Source organism: Malus sylvestris, chromosome 5 (genome assembly GCF_916048215.2).
Source record: "Malus sylvestris chromosome 5, drMalSylv7.2, whole genome shotgun sequence".
NCBI classification, from domain to species: domain Eukaryota; kingdom Viridiplantae; phylum Streptophyta; class Magnoliopsida; order Rosales; family Rosaceae; genus Malus; species Malus sylvestris.
This window is the reverse complement of record NC_062264.1, coordinates 751,531-778,635: the sequence shown is the minus strand read 5'-3', so window position 1 is coordinate 778,635 and position 27,105 is coordinate 751,531. Positions and strand designations below refer to the sequence as shown.

The 27,105-nt window shown below is 37.8% G+C and overlaps 2 protein-coding genes across 2 annotated transcripts in view; both read right to left on the bottom strand.

Moving 5' to 3' along the window:
* Nucleotides 1–26,181, bottom strand: part of LOC126622205 (uncharacterized) — a 90,741-nt gene extending 64,560 nt beyond the window's left edge. Inside the window, exon 1 of the mRNA XM_050290880.1 lies at nt 26,095–26,181. The gene's annotated coding sequence lies outside the window, so the exon portion shown is untranslated. The remainder of the gene's footprint in view (nt 1–26,094) is intronic.
* Nucleotides 5,891–10,667, bottom strand: LOC126622200 (protein NRT1/ PTR FAMILY 4.4-like). The gene is made up of 5 exons (XM_050290874.1): nt 10,407–10,667; nt 10,017–10,234; nt 8,965–9,420; nt 7,345–7,496; nt 5,891–6,993 (listed from the first exon to the last, which is right to left on the bottom strand). Exons 1-5 carry the CDS (start codon nt 10,534–10,536, stop codon nt 6,105–6,107), a joined length of 1,845 nt encoding a protein of 614 aa, XP_050146831.1. The 5' UTR covers nt 10,537–10,667; the 3' UTR covers nt 5,891–6,104.
* Nucleotides 26,182–27,105: the final 924 nt, after the last annotated feature.

Below are 27,105 nucleotides of genomic sequence, written 5' to 3'. Positions count from 1 at the left end.
CGGTTTGTAATTCTGCTATTGAGGGCCGAGTCTATCAAAAACCCTTTGTTGGCGTTAACCTGAGCCTAGCATTAATTGAGATTTTGCCGAAATCGTAGGTACGAGTTATGGTGATTCGGCCGAAGGTTTCTGTGGTTTTGGCTCGACTATAATGACTTCTAATTGGCATCTACTGCACATGATCATTGGGCTTTCAGACTTATCTAAACAGGAGTCAGATACTGGGTCGACATAGACTGGATTCGAGAAGAAACTAGGCGGGTTGTTTTGGGATGAGAATCGATTTTCAAATGCAGTCAAGGATTCTGTTTTGGGATGTGGTATGTTGGGATGTACTCAGTTTTTTTTTTTTTTTTTCTTATCCCTTGGCAGATGGGCATCTACTATGTTTACCGTTGTCGAAGGGAAATGATCATCATCAACTAACATTTGTGTCTTTTCTGGGAACTTCAGTTTGCCATTGTCAATCCAGCTTTGGATGGCATCACAGAACACGACACAATTATTTGTCGTCTGTTTGTTTGAGTTGTGATACTTGCAGTATGTTTTCCCTTTTAAATCTTCAGCCTTAGGAATGTCATCCCCCGTCCGAAGCTTGATGATCTTTGCAAGTAGTAGATGGTCAAAGATAGCATCAACCTTGGTGATGTCAAAAGTGTATACCCTTGATGTTTTGACTGTTGCTTCAACAGAGGCCGAGCATGTTTTGACGTCCTTGGAACTAGTGTGAGCTAGTGCCTTGCAAAAATAAGGTTTGTCAATCACTATCTCTGTTGCGTCTATATTGACATTTTTTGATTCATCAGCCTCAGATGATGCATAACTTACTGTTGGATTCTTATAAATCGTCCCATGGGTTAGAGTCAAGGATTAAAATATCAGCCATGTAGATAATATCGGGCCTCCAATTTAGGTATCGGGAAAAAATCAACAAAAATGACAGATATAGGCATTGAAACACATAACTTTGGTCTAAAACTTTCATAGATGTTATGTACATTATCAATGAATGTATTGAACAAATAAGACTCAAAATTTACTAATAATAAGATATACATATGATGAAATATAAGTGGTATGTAATGCGTGTTAACTTAAAGTTTTCTAATAAAATGTTTATTAGAATGAATAAACCATGCATAAATCCATAGTTTGTTTAAACATTAGATTACAATTTAGATAAGTGTCCAACTACATAAATGAAGAGCTTCTATGAGGTTCAAACAATGAGGAACAACCATCTAGATTCATACAATAGTCATACCAAGTCATGTAACCCGAGCAGTTTGTAAGCCATGTTTGAACATGGTGCACATATGTCTCTCTTGAGCTCCCTACTGTCCTCCCATACATGGGATAGTTAGGATTAACCCAACTAGTAGGTCCATAGTCTGTTTCATCATCTTGAGCTCCATAACTAGTTCCATTATAATCAGACATGACATACCCATAGCCATCATAAGATTCATTTGAGTTAGTACTAGGTCTAGTTCCTATGCTCATAGATCCAAAACTGATCGCCATGTCATCTTCAAATGGATTGATTGGTTGGCTTCTTTTCCCTGAGTATTGCTTCCCAATTGCGTCAATGCTTGGTCCAGTTTCTCTGCATCCATGATCCTCATCTTGGGGGGCATGAGTAAAATCAGCCTCGATAGTAAATGGGCTATATTGTCTTCCTTCTTCATTACCTCCTGATCCAGCATTACTTCCTCCATCATTATCTGACGAATTGGATGAACTTTCCTTTCTACCAGTACTGGCATCGTCTCTCAAGGGACGTCTTTGACCTTGCCGAGTGCCAAGCATATCCCTTTCAAATGATGAAGTATTTCCACTCCTAACATCTTCGGATATGACTCTATTAACATTAACTCCTTCTTGGGCAGCATGTTGTGCTATAACGGCATCAGGGTTGCCTTGTTTATCATCCAAGTGAGCTGTCATAATCCATTGTTGAATTGGATTATTATCATCATCAGATGGTTGCCCTGCAATGTCAAGAAGGTCTATGTAGTCATTTTCTGCAACCTTGTTCATTTCGGCCTTTTCATCACGTAGCTTAAGTTTCATATTATAATAGCAAAAGACAATCTTTGCCAGCCTAGTATATGCGAGATGGTTCCTTTGTTTTATGTGAATAAGAGCAAATGTACTCCAATTTCGCTCACATGCTGATGATGATGCTGTCTGTGACAATATAAGCATAGCAATTTTTTTGCAAGTTCGGGGCAAAATCACCATGAAGATTCCATCATTCTGCTGGGGGGATCGATTTTCTTGATTTGACGGCCATCTCAGTGCTAAATGTCTTTCTACAGTCTCTAAAATTTATCACCTGGATTCACAATGTTTTGTGTTCAATATGCATAAAACTAAACTTAATGAGGAAGACATTGTTTTGTGTTCATTTACCTCAGCCCCAAATGCTTGCAAACCTTTATCCCCAGTTGGATTCAACCTTTCAAATACGCGTTGGAGTCCACAAGAAGCTCAGACACATGTGCATCATTTTCTTGCGGGTATTAAAGATATATTTGACCAGAAATTTAATATTTGGATTTGTGTATTTCTTTCTCTTCAGATAAGACACGTATGTCCCCTCAATTCATTGTGCATAGATTCTTTATAGTAATAATTAATGGATACGCCAAAAAATCTTTTGAATTGGATATTGCCAAAAGCCTTCACACATATCTAATCACTGCCCACATACATCCAAAAAATCTTTTGGGTTTCAATTTGCTTCAAAACTTTTGAATTTTTTTGGGTTTTGTTATAGGTATCGGGAAATATCGAGAATATCGGCAAAATATCGAAGATATCACACTTATCAGGGATATATCGTCGATATAGGGGAAGATATGGCCTTACCCCCCAGTATCGGTATCAATAGTTGAAAATATTGATATATCGGTGTATCGGCTGATATTTCAATCCTTGGTTAGAGTTTTTGAGATTTTACACGTATCTTGAAACAATCTTTTATCCTCGTCATAACCCTATCCATATTTATCAAAAATTTTCTCCAACAAGCATATCTGTACAGGGTAAGCTATCTATCACCAGAGTGATCATATATCATGACCTACATGCAGATTTACTTATAGAATTAGAGATGTAGTAATAAAGAAAGGGGACAAGTTTGTTGGTAAAGATTGCTGCTTATGGGGACCATTAGATTTAGAGTAGTACTCCTTTAGCAAACATATATAAAAGTTGTAAATTATTTTGAAGTACCAGCTAGCTAGACTGCCCTCAATTCTCTTAAAGCCAGTGACAGTAGATAGGAAGATGATAATGTGTTCCAACACAAGACATGTATGAGACCTGTTCCATTCTTAATGCCAAAGTGACTGAGAAAGAGACAAGACAGTTCAGGAACAATACCTGTCCATTTTTAAGCTTAATTATGAAATGTTACTACTCTAATTATAGAGGCTTACAAGTTACAGGAAGTAATAATAATCTATATGTCTTGCACAATATTCTGAATTACATCATCATACATATGGCTAGATAGATTAGCTTTTGCTTTTGTGAAAAATGACTAGTGTTTAAAGTAACCAAAAGCATATATAAAGCAGAAACCGTACCACTTACATGAATCTTCCTTTTTCCTCCTAAAAAAGAGCATTTGGAGCCCCCCATTTACATGATCAACGGAAAGACGCGTTGAAGAAAAGAGTGTACAATAGTTGAAAATAAACGGACGAAATATAATTATGAATATTATTTTATTAAAGGAGATTGTCGAGACGGTTATAATTATTGACTGAATTGTTCACAAGCGAATAACAAACATCATATTTATAATAAACTAAATTCTAATCGCTAAAGGAAAACTTAGTTCCAACGGGTTGAGCCTAAAACCCAAATAATTAAATAACTATAAAATAGTAATATTTTTCAACATCTCTGTCAAACTCATGCGGTGTACAACATAGGTTTGCCAACAAGTAGATGCGGACTAACTTCGTTAGGCGGACTGAACTGTATTGGACTGGACTGGCGATGGAAGCACTGGACTGAACTGGCAAATTGGACTTGATGGCAAATTGACAAATTGGTTATGATGTAGGCATGCTGATATTGAGAGTATAAAAATAAAACATATGAGTGCTCCTCGTCACTAAACAAACGAGATAATTGCATCAACAAACGAAAGAAAACAACAGTATCACTTGAGTGGTCACAAGCTCAAACACTCGAATAATCGTTGCGAAGAACAACGTCAGATTTCCAAATAGTATGGGCCTTCAAGACAAGGCCCACTATTCTTTCCTTCTTGCCTGCGTGGGCCTCTCAAACTAAACAACCAAATATTTCTTTTTCTTTTTCTTTTCTTTTTCCTTTTCTCTCGTTTTTATTTTTTATTTTTCTATTTTTCTCTTTTGTGCTAAATTGCTAATGAGTGGTATCATTCATATTGCACTAAACAAGAGCGCACCGATAACAAGAAATTCTAGCGAGCAGCAGCGTCAGAATTCTAACTCAGAGATTTTCTGGGTTCCTATTCAGACACTATCAAACGGCGACTTCTGACATGGATCGGCGATGACCAGGGAACTAGTGCGACTACAGGCAGGACGAATTCTGGCTGCAATCAGAGCAGATACTGTGACGATGGGTCGAGTTGCAAGATCATGGGTTACGTTCTCCGGCGTGATGCGGGCAGAAGATGGTGGTGATCACGGATGCTGGGCGTGGTGGCTTCGGTTACACAGACTTTAGGTTTCGGCTTGGCTCCGGTGCAGCGTGAATCCGGCAGCCCAACCCAATGACAGTTTTTCTTTTTCAGACTTCTTTGTTTTTCAAACTAAAACAGCGACAATCTAAACAAAAAATAAACAACAGACATACATACTGATAGAATCAAGAACAGATTAAAGGGGTTATATTCAATTAGGATTTTGAGACATTTTAATTCTTTTAATGAATTTAGGGTATTCCATTAGGATTTTAAGTGATTATATAAAATTCAATCTGTATTCAATTAGGATTTTAAGACTATTTATTAAAATTCTTAGAAATCTGATTGTATTCAATTAGAGTTTTAAATAAGTTTATAACATTACAGATGTATTCAATTAGAAATTGAATTTAAAGAATTTGGAAAAGTTGAGGAATTAGATGGAATTTGAGATATTTTAGAGTGTATTTTAAACATCTACAAATCTCACCTCTTCCCGTGAGAGTTCAAGGGAATTGAATCAAAATTTTACACGGAACCTGTACAAATCAATTAAACTCTATAAAACTCAATAGATTTATATATCTATTATAATCTCTCAAATTCTCAATTGAATACACGCTCCTAAATCTTGAATGATTAAACCTGTTTTGATACCAAGGAGAAAATAAACAGACAAACAAACGAAATACAACTATGAACATTATTTGATTAAAAAAGATTATCGAGACGGCTACAACTAAATAACTACAAGTTGTTCACAAACAAATAACAAGCATTATATTTATAATAAACTAAACATTAATCACTAAACAAAGGACTTGGATCCTCTCCTGAGCCCAAGGAGAGGATCCTCCTGACCAAAGGATTTGGGCCGTTGGATGAAAATTCAACGGCTATAATTATTATAACTTTAAATGAATCCCCCTGTTTGTAGCCGTTGGATTTTCATCCAATGGCCTAAGTCATTTGCTCAGGAGGATCCTCTCCTTGGGCTCAGGAGAGGATCCAAGTCCCTAAACAAAAACCTAGTTCTAACGCTGGGCCTAAGATCCAAATAATTAAATAATCATAAAATACTAATATTTTTCAACACAATATCTATCTATAGAATAGAAGTAGGACGACGGAGGGTTCATTGAATCGTGTAGACTTTTAGTTGATGGATCATACACCTAGTTAATTAGCTTCCTAATAATTCTTGATTCAAATATCGCATATAATTAAATAAAACCTGCTAGCACGCAGATGCTTAATTTGCACTAAATAATTAGAGGTGTGTGTGTATATATATATATACTGTTAATCGATGGAGGAGCTTTTCCTTTTAAATTTGTACATGTACAACTAGTACAACTGCTACAACTACAAGAGCCGACGAATATGAGAATTAGTTCATCAAGTTAGAATATTAATTGTGAGGTTCAACAACAGGCTTTGAAGGGTTGAAGCCATTGCTTTCCAAGTCCTTTCCGTAGGAGGAAGAGGACTCTTTCGGTGATAAAGACGGGTTGTAAGAATACCAATTAGACCAGAAAAGGTAATTGAAGAAGTTGACGAGGCTGAGCGCAGCGAGCAGCCAATAGAAACGGTCTAGCCTATCCCTGTTGAGATCATTGTCACTGAGCCACCCACCATTTGAAGAAGTTGAGGTCACCTTGTTCACCAGAGAAACAAGGAGGGAGCTCAAATAGAAGCCGAACGAGTATGAGCAGTATGTCATGGCAGTCAGAAAGGACTGCATCCCCTCCAGTGACTGCTTGTAGAAGAACTCTATGAGCCCCACCGCGGTGAACATCTCTGAAAGGCCAAAGATGAGAAACTGTGGAGCAATCCAAAAGATAGAAAGGGCTTGGTTCGAATATAAGGCTGCGTTTCTTCTCTTTTGTTCAATCAATGCAGCTGAAACCATGGAAAAAGTAGCAATAAAGAGGCCAGCGCCAACTCTTTGCAAAGGTGAGATCCCCGAGTCCCTTCCTGTCACTTTTCTTGCAGCAGGGACAAAGACAATTTCATAGAGAGGGACAAGGAAGATGAGCATAATGTAAGGGATGGCTTGAAGCGAAGCTGGGGGAACTTTGAAACCTTTCGTGATCTTAGTGTTCATGGAACTTCCTTGCTGGACGGAGAATGTCTGGAGTTGAGCTAAAATGGTGTTGAAGATGATGGTACATGCAAAAATGGGCACAATTGAGAAAATGATTTTGACTTGCTCCACCTGTGCGACGGTGCATAATCTCCAAGAACTTTCAATCCGCTGACTTCCATCTTCAATTTTGATGCATGCCTTGTCCAGGAATCTGCAGTATCAGTAGTACTAGTTAGAGTCATTAGATAGAAATTAGTTCTGATTACTATATGCTCCATAATCCCAACTTTTTCTATCAAAATTAAGCAGGATAAAGAGTGCTCTTAAAGGACGTTGACATAAATTGACATTAGCAAAAGAAGATGCATCTTGATTTGATACATTAATTCAAACTTTTTCTCCCTGATTAATGCAGAGGGCATAGGGGAAAATTTTGTATTAATCTTAGATTCTCAGACATAAAGGAAGATAAAAACAATAAAAAGGAAAAAAAAGAAAACAAGTAGAAGTTTATTAGTTTGTTACTTTACTAAATTTAAATTAAGCATTTGAATAATTCCACCTGAACTTTTCAGTGTGGAGGAGAGTAGTGACGTTTGGTGACATGGGAACAAAGAGGTGGTTTGACGTTGGCACACTGTTTCGGTTTCCATGAAGCATTTCTGTATTTGAAGGACAGATTTGCTTTCTCTTTGTAAACGCAGCAACAAAAACCTGATGAGCATAGAAAATGGATCAGTGAATTAAAGGGTTTCTCACATTTAAGTACCTATAACACATGTGGTCTAATATTCTAATGGATAAGATTTTTGAGTTTTCACTCATGCATTTCGAGTTTGAAACTTCCCGACTCCCCTAAATTAGTAAAATGGTTTCGAACAATCCATTTTCCTTTAATAAAAATAATATATCTTTTTCATGATAACATCATAATTTATATATAAAGAAATATCAATTTACTTTATAACCCCAACTAAATTTTACAACTTAAAATCAATTAGAACCTGACTTGTTAATAGATGAGAGATTTTTTTTTCCCTCCAATTGAGTTGTTGAAGTATTTTGCTATAATTTATTGTTGGTGGAGTGTTTTTTCTAACACTATTGATTAAAAGGATTGAGAAGAGACGGTGATCAAGCCCACTTTCTAAATTTATTCATATTTTAAAGTATTAGGTCGGTGCCAAATCGAACCTATATATCAATGTATAGACTAGTGTGTATATATGTTGGGGGTGCTAAAAGAAAGACAAAAAGGGTTCAAATCATCTTACTGGCATATACAAATTATTATTATTATTTTTTGGAGGACTGGAAATTTTCATAACTAAGGTGAACGGTACAAAGAAAGCTCACAGGGCATATACAAGATTTTCAATTTGATAGAAAGAAAGAAAAGAAAGAAAGCATCACACAGCAATAGTGGTGTGTTTAGCAAAGCTTCTATCCAATTTTGTTAATAGATCTTTTTATAAATCAGCAAAGAAAAAAAATACACTAGTTTACTCTCAGGCCATGAATAATTACAATATAATAGAAACTAAGCCATAAGAAAGTCACTTAACAGCAACACACACCAGGCACACTCAAAGAGACACAATTCTTGATCAAGTAAATAGATTTTTTTTTTATAGGGAGAACTAAAAAAAAGTTCCTCACAAAACTTTTTTCAATTAAAAATACTTATACAACTTTTTTTTATTATTAAAAACATGTTTTGTGCTATAAGGACAAAAAACAAAAAAAGAGTCACACTTTATGAGGGTTTTGAATTAAAACAAATGTCCTTCATAATTTAAAAAAAAAAGGGTACCCTTAGTGATAAAAGAAAGTCGTTTAAGAGTTTTTAATATAAAAATTTTAAAAAAGACTTTTTATTATTTTTTTTATTTTTCAAAGAACTGCATTCGGCTGTGTTTAACGGAATTTGAGTTAAAACGCTTTCAAACAATTAAAAGTGATTATATCAACCAAACTCAGCTTATAAAAATTACAACAAAAGCAATATATCTCAACAATTAAACGGAAGGAAGGACTAAATTAACAAAAAAAAAAAAGGCTCCTCAATTTCTAAAGGACGGAAAAAAAGTAGAGAAGAAAAAAAGCACACAGTAACATTGGAGAAGTTAAAGAAGCAGGGAGAGAGGAGGCAATTAGTGAGATCATCAGGTTGGTTAATTACTTGAGCAATAGGAGTGAAAATACTTCCTCGAGGGGGTTTGTTCCTGTAAAGAGGTGTACCAAAAGTCAAGCAGAATAATCCCATTGCCATGGCAGCTGCTGAGACTCCAAACCCAACATCCATCCCGGAGTTTGTTTGGACCCAAACAAGGACTGTTAGTGCAATGAGTTCTCCGGTGCAGAAGGCGAAGTAAGCGCAGTTGAAGTAAGACGATAGCTTCTTAGACTGCTTGGAGTCGACCCTCCTGAACTGGTCGGCCCCATGAGAGATTATGTTTGGTTTTAGGCAACCGCTTCCTAAGGCCACCAGGTATATTGCAGCAAAGAATATCAAGGCCTTGTAGCCCTTTGCCTCAGGACATAACTCCTCGTCATGCTCATGGGATGACATAATATTGTTGCAGGAGAGTGGCCTTAATTGTGGGAGATGGGCTTGCACGCACAGCAATATAAAACCCTGCAACCAGTTTAATTACTCCAAAAATTAGTCATTAATCATACTAATTAGAAAGTAAAAATTAGTATTCTCTTCATAGTTTATGCATTCAGATTCAGGAGCACTATTATTATGCCACATAAAATATGCTTTATTCCTCTTTGGGGATGCAAAACAATGTGATCCCATATAAACTGTTGAGAATGAATCCCACATTGAAGGGAGGAAAGGTCTTGCATGGGCTCATAAGAGATCGGGCTACTCTCATATTGCCAATTGGTTTTATGGCAGAACCCAACTTTCTTTATAAACCAACATGTAACATTCATACATATATATTTTTTTTAAGTTGGTGGTGTATACTGTATAGGAGTCTGAAATGATAAGAGTCGACTACTTTTGGATCTTTATTGATTTAGTTTTAGTAAAATAAGATAAGATTTTTTTTTTTTCATTTAATAAGATAAACTTGGATTTGAGGAGAGACAGAGAATCTTGAATATATATGTAAACTCCACCATATACACACATGTATATATAGTGCTTGAAATCATGACACCACCATATAAATGTAAAATCAGAAAGAAAAAAAAAAGTGAGGGAACTGGACTGCTTACAGAGAGCTCGACAAAGCCGAAGATGATCATGGTCCAGAAGCTCCCAAGGTATGAATCAGAGAGGTAGCCACCAAGGAGGGAGAGGAGGAAGACTGTCCCTATGAAGTTCGTGACTATGTTTGCAGACTTTGACAGTGAAAAGTGCATCTCACTTAGTACATACGTAATCAGGTTGTTCCCAACACCTGCTATTGCCATCATCTCAAAACCCTGCAGACCTGCATATTTATGTATATATATCATTTACCATTTAGATTAATATCATCAGCAATGCCAAGAACTACAAGGGACAGCTAAATAAGATCACACACAGAGACACACATGTATGTGTGTGTGTATATATATATATATATGGTGTAAACTAAATAATTCTGAGAAAGGGAGAGAGACCAAGGACAAAAACAGCAGCCCTCATTCCACCATGGTTGGTAGGCTTACAGGGTCTGCCTCTCCAATCAACAGACATATCCTCCGAATCCACCACTGCAACCTCACTTTTTGAATCTCCTCTTAATTTCATTGGTCTCTCTCTCTCTATAGACTGTTTATTACACACTCTCCCACTCTCTTTCTTGTTATCTATCTTTGTGTATTTTTGTATGCGTCTCCTTTGTGAAATCAAAGGCTCTGACTTCCTTAAAAACTTCCTTTTGTGATTTGGAGACAATCTAACAAGTGCGTTTGCCTCGTATATTTATAGTGTCACGGTCACCTCGGCCTGCATTTCCTCGGGGCCGATCTATTCGACTCCTCGGCAAGTTGACCCAGCAGTAGAGGGGAGTGGCATGGCCCATCCATTCATTCTCCACAAAACAAAGCTGAACAACAAAAAAAATAAAAAATCTACTTTTATTACATTTTTCATATTACATTTCTACCACCTCTCTAATAGAGATATGATTCACTTGTATTGGTAGATCACCTCTGTTAAAGAGGTGGTACAAATGTGATATAAAAAATATGATAAATGTAGTATTATTCGCTAAACAAAACTCAACAAGCGTAAATCCTATCTCTATTAGAAAGGCGATAAAAATGTAGTATGAAAAATATAACAAGTGCAACATTACTCGCTAAACAAAACTTAACAAGTCAGCTTCACACACACACCCACACCCCCCAAAACCATGTATTTATATATTATATATAAATAAACGATGACTTCCGTCTCCAGACTATACACCATCCATTACCACAGATTTGTGGCTCTGGGTACCGTGGGTTGTACTTTTCGCCAAACACTAGTCACTCGTGAATCATGCTCATTCTACTTACCATACCATCTCTCAAGTGGGCCTACAACCCTAGTGATACTGATCCAGAGTGGAGCATTATTTCCATTACTACTACGCTCTTTGTGGTACACCATACTATTATTGTTAAGGTTCTAAAAGGTGCTAGACGGTAGTCGAGTAGCGTGTAAGGACCTAACACATTCCATGGTGTTCTAGCTAGTAGCTTAGGAAGTTCAAGTCATATTAAGTGCGATTACAATAGGTGGACTACAAACATTAGGACATGACCCCTTGATCTAAAAGCTTCAAGTGCACCATCCAACCTCTGAAAAGTTTATGCAAACCTGGGCTATTCGAGGGAATAATCGAAAGGGCGAATCAAAAATCAATCGAGTGGTAGCTTTGAACTTCGTTCCTGAGTACGATTACTTCTATCTTAGTGATGCGAAAATTATCTTAACACTCAAATTTAACCCTCTTTTGACAACTGTAGTATAAGTATAAGTAGGGATCGTTCTGGACCGGGGATTAGGAGGGCTTGCTAATAACCTCTAAATTGACTCAAAAAAAAAAAGAAAACTAAACTTAAAAAATACTTAACAAGACTCACAAGACTCAAAGCAAACTTAAAATACTCAAACCAGCTTAGAACAACTAAATAAACTTAAACTAGACACTAGGAATGACTTTGGACGAAAATTGACTTTTACTTGAATCAAAACATTTAAAAACACAAATTAAAACAGATTTTAACTAATTAGATACACTAAAGTAAAGGGGGATTGAGTTTTGGACGAAGTTGAAACAAACAAACAAGTATGAAAAACTAGACAGATTGTAAAACAAATTTGAGAAATAAGATGATGGATGAGATAGCTAGAGACTTTTTCTCCACACATGACATGTATGCAAATAACTCGATTTCCAGTTACTACTTCATTGAATTATGAACGACAATGCTCCAAATTAACCGTGACATCACTAGTTAACTCTCAGATTTTCCTTGTTTTATTAGATTGGATGACATCATTCGACAACCCAAAACATTCTTCTAAAGTTCCCTACATGACATATCATTACGTTTAATGAAAATCATAAGCATTGACAAAGCACTTGCAACTATGACATCATGTCACTCATGCTAGGAATTGAACTTAACGCGATCGTTTATAAGCGACCTTCACTACATGTGAATATAAGTTTGTAACGATTATGTGAAACTTCCTTATATTCTAGCAACGATTTATGCATGCCAATTAAGTGTCGACCCTTAATTAACAAATACAAATAAATTATCAATCAAATAGTTAAGCCAACTGCATTCACGATTCAAGAGTTCATAACTGGAATTTATCAAATTATATTGCACACATAATCATGGCTTTGAAATCACCCCTAGCCAAAAGGGGTTTAGCCACTCATATTTACAACAAACGAAAGAAAATGAATTTAAACATTAGAAACAAAAGAAAGAAAACACCTAAACGCTCCAATGATCCAAGTTGGACAGCAAGCACGTCCAACCACTTTCCTTCCCTTCCTTTGCTACGGCACATGGTGTTGGTAAGTGTTTGAAGGTTTGTTTGTATGGAGGAATGGATATGAAGATGAATGGATGTGTTTGGATGAAGGTTGTATTGAATACGGCAAAGAGTGGAGAATTGTGTAGATGATGTGTGTATGTTTTGGATGGATTTTTTCTCCCTTATTATGGTGAAGGGTGGATGTATTTATAGGCTAGGGAGAGGACCACCATCTAATTAAGGTGGTAGTGGTGTATGTTGTGGTAATGAGTGGATGTATTGGGTGTAGTGGATGAATGTTTGGTAATGAGTGGATGTAATGGGTGTAGTGGGTGAATGTTTGGTAATGAGTGGATGTAATGGGTTTAGTGGGTGAGTGTTGTGGTAATGAGTAGATGTAATGGGTGTAGTGGGTGAGTGTTTGGTAATGAGTGGATGTAATGGGTGTAGTGGATGGATGTTTGGTAATGAGTGGATGTAATGGGTGTAGTGGATGAATGTTTGTAGTTGTAGGTCAACACACTTGCACACATACATGCTGATTTCTAGCCTTCAAATCTTAAAAAACGTCTATCCTTATGTCTCCATGCTTGCACTATCCAATCTTGGCCCAAAAATGCTCCAAAATGCTCCAAATAACACTTTGTTGGTAACTTTGTTATTTGAACCTACAAACACACGAAAATAGCTTAAAGTACTAAAATAACTAGAATTAAACTAAGTAAATGCCAAGAAATAAGCTAACTAAGTTGCATAAATATGCTCCTATCAAATGCCCCCACACTTAGCTTTTGCTAGCCCTCTAGCAAAACCAAAGAAACAAAATGAAACAAAACAAACAAAACACAACCTAACCTTCCAACATTTGCCTTAGGGATTTTTAATGAAACATGACGTGTTAAAAATCATCATTCCCATAGATTTTGGTCATCCTTACACTTGAGCACATACTTAATCACAGTCACCACTTACTAGTTCACAATTAACCAATTAAAACGATGTTTTGAATGTAGTAACATGCCTTAGATAGTTTGCTCAATTCCTTACAAGATACTCTCTATTTTCACACACATTTTTTGACTACACACCCTAGACTAGTATATGTGAGAAGATTGATGTAAACACGAAAGATTAGGACTCACATATGTTATAACAAAGAAAGCAATTTTCTGGAGTTATTAAGCATGTTTAGATATGATCTCATGAATGGAATGCTACTACTTAGATGCAAGAACCAATGACACCATATGCTCATACCAATTTCGAACTCCACAAATTGAAACACACAAGACTCAAGATTGAAGTCAAGGGTTGTAACAGGGCTTGGGGGTAATGGCTAACAAAGAAAGGATAGGGATAACAAACGTTCTTAAAGCGATAGCAAGCAAAGCAATGAAATAGACACTTGGAAATCACTTTAGAATGCAGAATCAACTTTTACATACAAAGGGAAGATTCATGCAACACTTAGGGCCGAATTCAATGTTTTGGACCCTTTTTTAACAAACAACACTTTAGAGCTCTTTTTCATACTTTTTTTTTCTCTACCCGTGCCTTATTAAGGACTTTGGTACACACACACACACACACAAGAATCACTTCCCCCACACTTGCTTTCTACAATACATTGATAAAGTCATGCTTTACTATGCTTCAAGAACAAGGGTATGGATGGTCCTAACACTAGGCTAGGTAAGGATAGTGTGGGTTAACAAAGAACATAGGCTTAACAAGGCTCAACGGGGTTAAACTTACACACATAATGAAATAGGGGCACGACAATTTGGCTTTGGTGGTCACTACACAACTTCATCTTGAATATGTGTTATGCAAATCAATAACATGCTTTGAATGAAATAGGCATGAGTTCTAGCATTTGGAACTAAATGATGAAACGCCTTCTAAGTAGCAACCAAGCAAAGAATAATGAGATCATGCAACGACTTTAGAAAACAATGATGCACAGATTATTAACTCTCACAAGGTTGCAGCGTTCATTTGAGTTCCTTCTTTCAAGCATGTTACAAAAACTGATTTTTCCTTTATGATTGCATGTGAATTCATAAATTATAACCACAACCAAGCATACACCAAAGAGTAAATCAAATTTTCATTCATGTTTATAACTCTCTTTAACAGTCATGTAATTAAAAGCCAAATCCTCATCATTGTGTTGGAAGGTACCCTAAGACACAAACAAACACACAAAAACAACTCTTTTTGGGTTTTTCAAAATAATTTTTCAAATTTTTATGAGATTTTCGGATTTTTATGTCAAAACACACTAAAACACTCCAAAACAGCATAAAAACACTTAAAAACAGCAAGGAACAACACTAGAAGTAATGGGTGTTAAACTTCCACGAATTTCATGCAAAACAACTTGGTTAACCCTCCACACTTAAATCGAACATTGTCCTCAATGTTTCAAGCATAAACTCACACAAACACAATCAAACAAACAACGAATAAACATGATAAGTATGGCAAAGTAAAAACCAGACAGAGTAGAGTTTAAGAACTCAAATCTGGTTTTTGAAGATAGATGATCTTGTTGTCTTTCCACAGCTTTGATCTCAAACTGGTTCGGAATTCTAAGCGAGAATTCCTTGGTTTCAAATCAGACTCCTTCTGCTGGGTTGATTTGATGTGCAGTCTGCATTCTTCTCTGCTTGTTTCTTCTGCACGGCAGGCAGGCACGAGGTAGAGGTGATGGTCTGTTTCTTTCTTCAATCTTTCCAAGTGCCCACCTCTTGCTTTCTTTCTCCTTGTCCCTAGCTGATGATGAATTAGCACATTGTCTCCACATGCTTCGAGGTATCATTTTCACTTCCCTTATCTATTCCCCAAACAGATGTGGTAGACGAAGAGGAAGCATAAGATGTTGAAGATGAGTACTCGAGAGCAGGGCTAGGTAAGCAATCAAGAAGGGGTTCCAGGTAGTCGGTTCCAGATCGGAAGATTGATACCAAGTGCTGGCTGATTGCTCTCTTTCTCCTTGTCCCGCAGATGAAAACAACGACAAGGAGAAGGACAGGGAGAAAGCATGATATGAGATACTCTTGCTTTCAACCTTCATGATATGAAATACTTTTGCTTTGGATGAGTTGTTTGCAGAGGTACCCCAAGGAATAAGGAACACTGAGTGACTCGAGAGGCTTCGTTGGGAAGGCATTCTCGGAGATGACGGAAGGTTATGTATGTCTGCCTTGCTATGGAGGGTGCAGGTCGACATTTATAGGAAATAATAATCGGTACTATTCTTTCACTTTTGTCGGCAACCGTTGGATGATTGAACAGTAAACTTCACGTGCTTTCTACTTCACCAGAAATCTTCGACAGATTGCCCGTAATTTCAGCAAGGCTGAGTGTATATGTGACAGATGCTGACACGTCTGGATAAAGCTGATGCCTCTTCGATATCTGGAATCAGCGCTTCGACAAACTGCCCGTGATTTCCGCAAAGCTGAGTGTGTATGTGAAAAATGCTGACACGTTTGGAAAAGCAGATGCCTCTCCGATTTCTGAGCTTGCCTCTTCGAGTTCTGAGCTCGCCTCTTCGAGTTCTGAGCTCCGTCGAGTGCAGAGGTTGCATGTGACAAGTGCGGACAAATCTGGAAAAGAAGATTGGCCTGTGGTTTCTGAGCAAGCCCAACTTTTGAGAAAGCTAACACCTCTTCGATTTTTGAATTGGCCTCTTCGATCTCTGAAATCTCGTCGAGTACTGGTTTTTATAAAGGCGCGCAGTACGTTTCAAAGCACACTTGAATTTCTACCTGTAGAAACTCCCTTCTTGCACTTCTACAATCTTGACTTGTCCAACCTCTTCTTTCTTCAACACCTTTGAAAATGTCTGGCCCCTCCGACCATCGTTTTGACTTGAACCTTGGTGAAGAGCCAACCATGCCTTCTCCAGACAACATATGGCGCCCATCCTTCATATCCCATACTGGTCCTCTTACCGTTGGGGATTCGATGATGAAGAATGATATGACTGCTGCGGTGGTGGCTGGAAACCTTGTCACTCCCAAAGATAACGGATTGCTTTCCAAACGGTCTGATGAGTTGGTTGTTAAGGATTCTTTGGCTCTCAGTGTGCAGTGTGCAGGTTCTGTGTCTAATATGGCCCAACGCCTATTTGCTTGAACCCGTCAGGTTGAATCATTGGCGGCTGAAGTGATGAGTCTCAAACAGGAGATTAGAGGGCTCAAGCATGAGAATAAACAGTTGCACAGGCTCGCACATAACTATGCTACAAACATGAAGAGGAAGATTGACCAGATGCAGGAATCTGATGGTCAGATTTTACTTGATCATCAGAGGTTTGTGGGTTTGTTCCAACAACATTTGCCTTCATCTTCTGAGGCTGTATCGCGTAATGAAGCTCCAAATGATCAACCTCCGATGCCTCCTCCTTCTAGGGCTCCGCCGACTACTAAGACTTCTCCTAAGCAGCCTTTGTGAAGGCTCTCTCTTGTATTTTTCTGCTTAATGTTCCCTTTTTTAATGAAAATGAATGTAAAATACCTTGCATATCTGTCAATGTTTCAAAAATAAACCCACACCAAAAATAATTAAACAAGCAACAAATAAAAATGACAATCATGGCAAAATAACATTGCAGAAAAGGGAAGGTTTTTAGGAACGCAAAACCAATCGTGGAGCAATTCAAAAATCTTCCTTATTTGAATACATGGGTTGCTTCCCAAGAAGCGCTTGCTTTAACGTCTTCCAGCCAGACGAAACTTCCTTCTAAACTTGGATAGGGCCCATAGCATGGAATTGATCCTTGAATGGAAGGTGATACTTGACGTGATCCGACAATGGTTTAAATTCTAGTGTAGGTGTCTGAATCATCAAAATCAGCAAGTTAATATATAATAAAATCGAAGTTGGAGAAGATGGCTGATGCGAAAAATAAGTTAACACACAAAATTAAACCCTCTTTTTATCAAATGTAGTAAAGTATGTAAGTAGGGATCGTTCTAGGCCGGGGATTATGAGGGATTGCTAAACACTTGAAAACTGACTTAAAAACATAAAAACAAAATTTAAAACACTAAACTAGACTCAAAGAATGCAAAACTATACTTTAAAATACTTAAACAAACATAAAACTCAAAACAGCAACCTAATGACTCAAAACTGCCTAAAAACCACTTTCTGGGCAGTTTTGAGAACCTAACAAGAACTTGGACGAAGTTGGATGAAAACTTGAATCAAAACACTTAGAAACACAAATCAAAACACTTTCTAACTAATCTAAGACTTCAAAATAAAGGGGGATTTGTTTTGGACGAAAATTGAAAACAAAACAGAAACTTTAAAACAAAACAGATTGTAAAACGTTTTTGGATGAAAAGGATGGATAAAAGGCTAGTTAGGAGGTTCTTCTCCACACATGACACACTTGCAAACAAAATGATTTTCAGTTGTTCTTTCAATAAATTATGAAACTCAACACCCCAAGTTAATTAGATACACTTAAATTAACCTTCAAGTTCTCCTTAAGTTAATGAATTGGATGGAAAAGCGCATACAACAATTCAAAGCATTCCTCAAAGGTTCCTTACGTGATGAGCACAATAAAGATACAATCAAGAATCATGAAGCACAATGAGAACTATAAGTGTTGACGAGGCATTCGTTACTATGATGAGCATGAAACTAGTGCCAAGAATTCATTCAACGCGATCGTTTTCAAGCGACCTTCACTACTTGTGATTATAAGATTGTAACTATTAGGTGAAACTCCCTCATAATCTAGCATCATATTCATGCATGAAAACTAAGCGTGCACTCTCAATCAACATACACAAATAAGTTATCAATCAAGTAGATGAACGAATTGAATCCGCAACTTATGAAATAACAACTGAATGTAATCAAATCATATTGCAAGCATGTACATGGTTTCGAATCACCCCCCAACTAAGGGGGTTTAGTTCCTCATTCTTGCAATACAAAGATACATAAAATTAGACATTAAAATCAAAGGAAAGAAAACACCTAAAATGCTCCAACTTGGAAAGCAAGTGCATCAATGGATCTCCCTTCCTCCTTGTTGCGGCATGAAGCTTGTGGACAGATTTTTGGGTGGATTTATGGTGTAGAATGGATGGGGAATGATATGGAGGGGTTTAGGGTGAGTGTGGAAGAGTGTTTGATGGTTGGAAGGTGGTGGAGAACTAGGCAAAGAGGGTGGAAGAAGGTGGAGTGGCTGTTATGTTTTCTAGGCACTAGAATGGTGTTTTTGGGGTGTTTTGCTTCCTAGGGTGTGTATGGACGAATTTCTGTGATAAAATGATGAATATGGGGGATTGTTCTTTGGCCAAGGGGTGTAAACATGTATTTATAGGCCCCAAAAACCTTAGAAAATCAGGTTAGGCTAGGGATGAAATGCATGGCAAGTTGGTGTGTGTGGTGTGCAATGGCCCAAGGGTGAAAATGAAGTGATGATGCAAAGTGTGAAGGGTAAAATGGAGTGGTGTTGCAGCTAGGGAGCATGAATGATTGTGTACATTGCATAGAGATGGAAAGGGAGGTGAAATGTGTCAACAAATGGGTCAAAGGTACAGTATTTAAACTACTAAAAAAACCTTTCTACAATAGCTACAGTATTTAATCTCATATAAGTGAGATTTAAAAATTCAAAGCACATTAAAAATATCAAAGCAATTTAAAGATACCAAAGCACATTAAAAAATTCATAATAGTTAATTTACAAGTGTAAAAAAATGTGAAAAAAATATGCAAACAATCGTGATTGCATCTTCTACGCTTTGAGATGGGTACATTGCCTTTGATTTTTTAAACCCTACAAACCCTCATGAATAGTGGTGTTTGTTTTAGTACAAAATTAATAGAAATTTATAATAATTAATGCAGAAGTGTGAAAATGTAAAAATAAATAAATGTATACAATCGCTCGTGACAAGCTTTACATCTTTTGTGAAGGTGTCAACTCCGAAATTTAACACCATAATCCATAAACCGCGTTTACACTCTATTCTTCTCACTAGATTTCAGTTTTTAGATTTCATTTTTTAAAGACATAATCTTTTAGAGGATGCTAAAAAATGAACTATTCGGATCGTTGATATCACGTTCTGATATTTACAGTTAATTGAAATATGAGTCAATGTTATATAATTTTTAGAGACTTTATGAATTCCAAGCAATATTTTCATCAACCGTAAAAAATCTATACATCATATTAATGATTCAAACTATTCATCTTTCTGCATATGCTGATAAAATTTGAAAAAAAAATTCGTGAGAATAATGAAGCACAAAATTGAACGACAACTAACAACTAAATTTTTAAATCTATAGTTTTATGGTATTATGGTGGTGAATTTTGGAGTTGACATATTCACAAAAGTTGTAAAGTTTGTCATTACGAGCATTTGTAATTTTTTTTCTTGTACTTTTCACACTTCTACATTAATTAAAAAACATTTGTAATTTTTTCTTATACTTTTCACACTTCTACATTAATTAAAAAAACCTTACTACAAGCATACCCATAGGATTTAGTCTCATACGAGATTAAAACCTTTTGTGAGATTAAATTCTTATCATTGGATTCTTTGATCTCACTTATGTGGTATGTAGATACTACTTTAGTATTACATTTTTCGTTTGATTATTTATTGATTTAAAATATATTTTTTTTAACGGGTAATGGGTTTGGTCATATTACTCTTTCATCTTAATGGTATTACATGACATGACCTGTTAAGATATCAGGTATGTTATGAAAATGACATGAACAAGAAAAACACGACAAGAATGCCAGGTCTAATCTTATCCTAGATTTCCTCCTAGATTGATTCTGATCTAAATGAGATTACTCTCTCAAGATCTTTATAAATACTCTTTTATCAAGGGCTCTATCTGACTTCTCTCTTTCTACAATGTGTATATATATTCCCTCATGCATGCTGTTCATCTACACGTAGGCATGGAGAAGCATCTCATGTACGCCTCAACATTGGATATTCATTAAGGATATATTCTAATGTATGGCACGTCATATATACTCCTTCTTAGAACTCTACCAGTGGTTTGATTCTCCATCCACAGAGATATATATGGTCATTCTAACTGGATTTCACCTCCATTTGTGGATGTGTGTGAATTTGATTCCAACATAGTGGTAGTGGTCGAACCACCCTCTTCTCGGCTAATAGCTTTAGTGGTACTCATGTGCCTCATTTAGCAGCCACCTTAGCTTGCCCCGCGTGATGAAGCATAATTGGGGATGGTACACCTCATGTCATAATACAACTGAAGGTAGTTTGTTTTTTTTTCCAAGTGTCCCTTTACTTGTATCGAGACATATACTGTACTGACTCATATTCTCATTACACATAAAAATTTCTCCTTCAGCTGGTGTGCCAAAATAAGATGATGTCAAATAGTTGATTGCCACTTAGACTTTTGTTAACAAAAATATTGATAACTATGGAATGCAGGATATAGTATCAATTAGATGTCAATGGCCGATAATGTATCAATATGTGCAAGAATATTAGATGGTCAGGCTAACCAATTGGTTAGACAATCTGACCCACCTCGCTCCTAAATGGTGGCACTCACTTCTTGTAGTCTTCAATCGTTGGCATATATTGGCTCGTTTGGAAGTGTTTTATAAATGACTGAAAATACTTATAACAAAAATGTTTTCGGGTTCTCAAAACACTTAAAGCGCTTTAAGTACTTTTTCAAGATTCACTTGCATCTTTACTAAAGATTTTTTCAAAAATATTTTCACCAAAAGCTTTTTTAGCTATTTTAAAGCACTTTCAAACAAGCCTTTTTAAAAAAATAAAAATAAAAATATGAAATTAACTCAAATAAGAAATATCTCCACCCAAAGAATAAAGGATTTAAAATATGAATAATTTTTTTGTGGAAGGTAAAATATATCTTTTTTATTCTATATATTAGTAAAATGCAAGGTAAGTCATAAATTAAAATAAAGGAAATTTTTTGCAATATCATATGAACTTGTTTGTACCATACTTGACCAATCCCGAAACTACCAAGCACCGGTCAACGTTATACTATCAAGGAACCATAAGAGTTTCCCTCCAACCAGGAGGCCAATCACAACGCGACACGTGTCAATATTAGGGGCCAATCACAACATAACATATGTCAACATCAGAGACCAATCACAACACAACACGTGTCAATGTCATAACAAAGCTAGAAACTCTATTCTATAAAAGGAGATCATTCTCCCACAATAATCCCTAATGTCTTTGTACTAAATCATTCACTAGAACTCACTAAAGGAGATCTTGAACCTATGTACTTGTATAAACCTTTCACAATTAATGAGAACTCCTCTACTCTGTGGACGTAGCCAATCTGGGTGAACCACGTATATCTTATGTTTGCTTCCCTGTCTCTATCCATTTACATACTTATCCACACTGATGACCGGAGCAATCTAGCAAAGGTCACAAACTTGACACTTTCTGTTGTACCAAAGTCCTCATTGATTTTGTACATCAACATTTGGCGCCGTATGTGGGAAACACACTTATTTCCACTCTCTTCAGCTTTGTCAAACTAGTTTCCACCATTCGTACACTCTCTTTTGACCAGGCATCCCTCTCCAACATGAGGAGTGAAGGAAGCCACAACATATAGAACGACACCCCCCTCGCGCCTAGTGTGAAGCTGCGAAAGAAGTAACGAAAGAAGCTTTCTCTTCAAGCTCAAGTCAAGGAGCTGGAGGCTCAAAACAACAAGATAACAATAAAGAATAAGATCCTCCAAGAACAATATGAAAAACTCTTCGAGATGTTCCATGAAACTAGGCGTACTCAAACACGCAAGCTTGTTGCCCTTGTGGATATCAACCATCATCTGGGTGCCCCATAACACCGAGGGTCACTTTTCTTCGACATGGGTATCAGTAATGAGGACTGAGCTAATCATCAAAACATTGATCAATATGAGACTTCTCTCAACCCAGCTGCTTCGACCCAAAGCAGGAGAAGTGGAGGAAGACACTTCCTTGCAGAAAGGTTGGAAGGATCAAAAATTGTTTATCGTGATTGCCGAGACTTCCTAAAGTAACGTCGAGAGAATCCTCTCCACATAAGCTCGAAGATCGATGACCCAAGGGTTTCTGAAAGACTCGGTCCCCTCACACAACCTAGGCCAGCTGCCAATCTAGGGAAGGAACGATAGGTCCCAGAGGAATATGAAGGTATAGGGGACTCAGAGGTATTTCGACAGACTCACCCTAGAAGTCAGTACAGCGAGTCCAAGGAAAAATCACACGCTCTTGCTTAAACTTTCCTACTTCCAAGAGGCGATGGAGACTTACGAAAGAAAAATCCAATGGTACATGACTCTACTTAGGACCCCTTTGTCCTACAGCTCCTTGAGGAAGTAAACAAGTTGAAGGTCGAACGTCAGGCCGAGATACCTGATTGGAACCAACCTAGGCCTGGCCATCTCACAAGGAGGATCCTCGACACCCCCCCTTCAAGGAAACACAAAACAAAAGCTTGGTTTACAACTCTATATTGGAAGGGAGGACCTGATTGAACACCTTAACCTCTTTGAGTCCACCATGGCATATCGGATGTGCACCGACGAAGAGTGATGTCTTATCTTCCCTTCCACCCTCTCTGGTTGAGCTCTAAACTGGTATTGCCATCTTCCACCTGAGACAGTGGACTCATTTGAGGAACTGAGGAAACTGTTTATCTCTCAAGGCCTACGTGACTGTTTCTGCAGATGACTTGTACACTATTCACCAAAAGCTGGACGAGTCACTATGAGAGTATGCCGGTCGTTTCAGCCATAAGTATTCTTGCTGCACTTAGGCAAATGACAAGACTTCCCTCAAGGCCTACGTGACTGTTTCTTCAAGTACATGATCAATGCCAACACTTGGAAGACTTACTCTAAGGTGATGGCACATGCTTACAACCATGCCTCTGCCAAAGTAAGGACATATTAAGGGAAACCCCATACAACCACCCCTTATTAACATGTAGGGAGTAGAAGCCAAATCCAACCAAATGAGAAGACCTCAACCTTCCAAACGGCAGTGGAGCCTCCCCGTACCTTACTTAATACTTTGCCAAGTCAACAAACATATCAATCTCAGGGCAAAAGGAAAGATTTCCATCCTCACCAGTCTCATTTTAGTAAAATGAGTAAGGGATACTATCGCGATAACTAAGGGTATCACCACGATAATCCCCACCCTCAGGCACTCAACACAGTGGGTCAAGCACGTGTCAAGACAGGCCTTACCCCAAGGTATGAGGCATACACACCTTTAAACGCCACATGCATGGCCATTTACCCCAGCATAGCACACCTGATACCGAAGCCAAAGCCGAGGTAGCCGGATTACAAGCCCACGAAGAACACGGGCACGTTTTACTGCTATCACGAGCATTACGGTCATGACGACGAGAAGTGTATCACCCTTCGTGATCATATTGAAGCTTTGGCACATGAAGGAAAAATTGATCAATTCCTCCTTCACCCTCCAAGGGATAACGGTAACCAACGCCAAGTGAATGTGATATATTCCGTAAGTGGCGGCACACCCATATCTAAATTTTCCAACAGGGCCATGAAAAATAGTGAACGAACTTTGAGGCTTGGCCACCAAGTGTTTCACGTGGAAGACATCAGGGGAGGCAAGTATCAAAAGCCTAACTGGGATCCAATATGTTTCTACCCTGAGGAAGAAAGAGGTATCATCTGCCCTCATAACGACCCACTGATCGTGGAAGCTCACATAGCCAACTTTGAAGTACGACGAATCCTGGTAGACATAAGGGCTTCGGTCAATTTCATGTTTTCTGAAGCTTTCAGGGCACTTAATGTAGCTGAACACTTGCTTGATCACTCGGTTTCTCCTCTGATAAGCTTCTCCGGTGATATCGTGTAACCGTTAGGGAGTATACAAAGCTTCACAACAAAAGCTTCACCAACAAAGCTTCACCTATAAAGCTTCACTTACAAAGCTTCACCTATAAAGCTTCACATACAAAGCTTCAACACAAAAGCTTCACGTACAAAGCTTCACCTATAAAAGCTTCACCTACAAAGATTCAACACCAAAGTTTCACCTATAAAGCTTCACTTACAAAGTTTCAACACAAAGCTTCACCTACAAAGCTTCAACACCAAAGTTTCACCTATAAAGCTTCACTTACAAAGCTTCAACACAAAAGCTTCACCTACAAAGTTTCAACACCAAAACTTCACCTACAAAGCTTCAACACCAAAGCTTCACCTATAACGCTTCACCTACAAAGCTTCAACACAGAAGCTTCACCTACAAAAGCTTCAGCATCAAAGCTTCACCTATTAAAAAAAAATTAGTAAATTCAAAAATAAAAAAAAATAAAATAAACAAGAAAAGGGCCTAGGCCTCCTCTTCTTTGGGCCTCACAACTTTCATACCAAATATATATGAAAGGGGAGTTTTGGGCTACCACTTAGAAAGGAAAATGGTGAAGTTTTGTTACTTTGAAAAATTGGCTACTAGCAAGACACCTCTTTCGTCATATCCCTCGACCGGAGACTTGGGGGACTCCTACCATATGCTACTGCACCTCGATACTCGGAAGTTTCACGACTACTCAGTGACTTAGATCTTTCAAGTCCCCAACCGAGAAGCTTTCCTCGCTCGAAAAATTAGGGGAGCACTATTTCAACCTATAGAATCCACCCACGAAGTTTCAACATACAAACTTCAACAACAAAAATTCAAAGAACTCAGTGAAGTATGTCTTAGTGTATTTAACACAATACGCTGAAATGAAGCAAAGCTTATTTACTGATATATCCGATAAGTTACAGATAGGTGCATACACATGAATCAAAATAAACAAATAGGAGGGAGCCTTCACAAAGGTTGCTCATGAGAAGTCTCAGCAGTCGGCAGAGCCCCAGAAAGAGGAGGCACCGGAGGGTGATCATTCAGAGCCTCAGTACTGGGTAGAACCTCAGAAGGAGGAGGCACCGGAGATTGATCATTTGGAGCTTCAGTATGTGGTACAGCCCCAGAAGACGAAGGCAATAAATGTCTGTTGAACAAACCCACAAACTTCTGATGATCAAGCAAAATCTGACCATCAGATTCCTGCAGCCGGTCAAGCTTTCTCTTCATGTTTATAGCATAGTCATGTGCGAGCATGTGCAACTGTTTATTCTCATGCTTGAGCCCTCTGATCTCTTGTTTGAGACTTATCACTTCAGCTGACAATGATTCAACTTGGCAGGTTCGAGCAAATAGGCGTTGGGCCATATTAGACATAGAACCTGCACACTGAACACTGAGAGCCAGAGAATCCTTAACAACCAACTCATCAGACCGTTTGGAAAGTAGTCTGTTATCTTTGGGAGTGAGAAGGTTCTTGGTCACCACCGCAGCAGTCATATCATTCTTCATCACATAGTCCCTAATGGTAAGAGGACTAGTAGGGGATAAGAAGGGCGGGCGCTATATGTTGTCTTGAGGAGACATGGTTGTCTCTTCACCAAAGTTCAAGTCAAAACGACAGTCGGATGTGCCAGACATTTTCAGAAATGATGAAGGGAAAATGAGTCCAATAAATCTCTGAAGTACAAAAATAAGGGGAAAATTCCTACAAGCAATAACTCTCTAAACGTACTTCTTGGACACAATTGGTGTCCCTATAAAAGAAAGGGCATTAGGGCCATTTGTTCAAAAATAGAAAAGGTAACACTTTCTGGATTCCAAGAAGCAGATTTTCCTGGGTCCAACTACCCTACTATTACCCACAAGGGTAAAGGAACAACATCACTGCTTGATAACTGGAAAATCCCTATGTGTGTCAACCTCCGTGCTCCGTGGCAAAGTAGAATGGCAAAAATGCCCAAGCTTTACTCACATCAGAGAAAACACTCCCAACAGGATTGCTTGCTCAAAAATCGAAGAGGCACCGCTCTCCGAATCTCGAGAGCCAGATCCCCCAACAGGATTACTTGCTTAAAAATCGAAGAGGCACCGTTCTCCGAATCTCGAGAGCCAGATGCCCCAATAGGATTACTTGCTCAAAAATCGAAAAGGCACCGCTCTCCAAATCTCGAGAGCCAGACTTCCAACAAGATTGCTTTCTCAAAAAATCAAAGAGACACCACTCTCTGAATCTCGAAAGCCAGACTCCCAACAAGATTTCTTTCTCAAAAATTGAAAAGGAACTGCCCTCTAAATCTTAAGAGCCAGATCCCCAATAAGATTGCTTGTTCAAAAATCGAAGAGGCAATGCTCTCTGGATTTCGAGAGCCAGATCTTTAATATATCTTCTT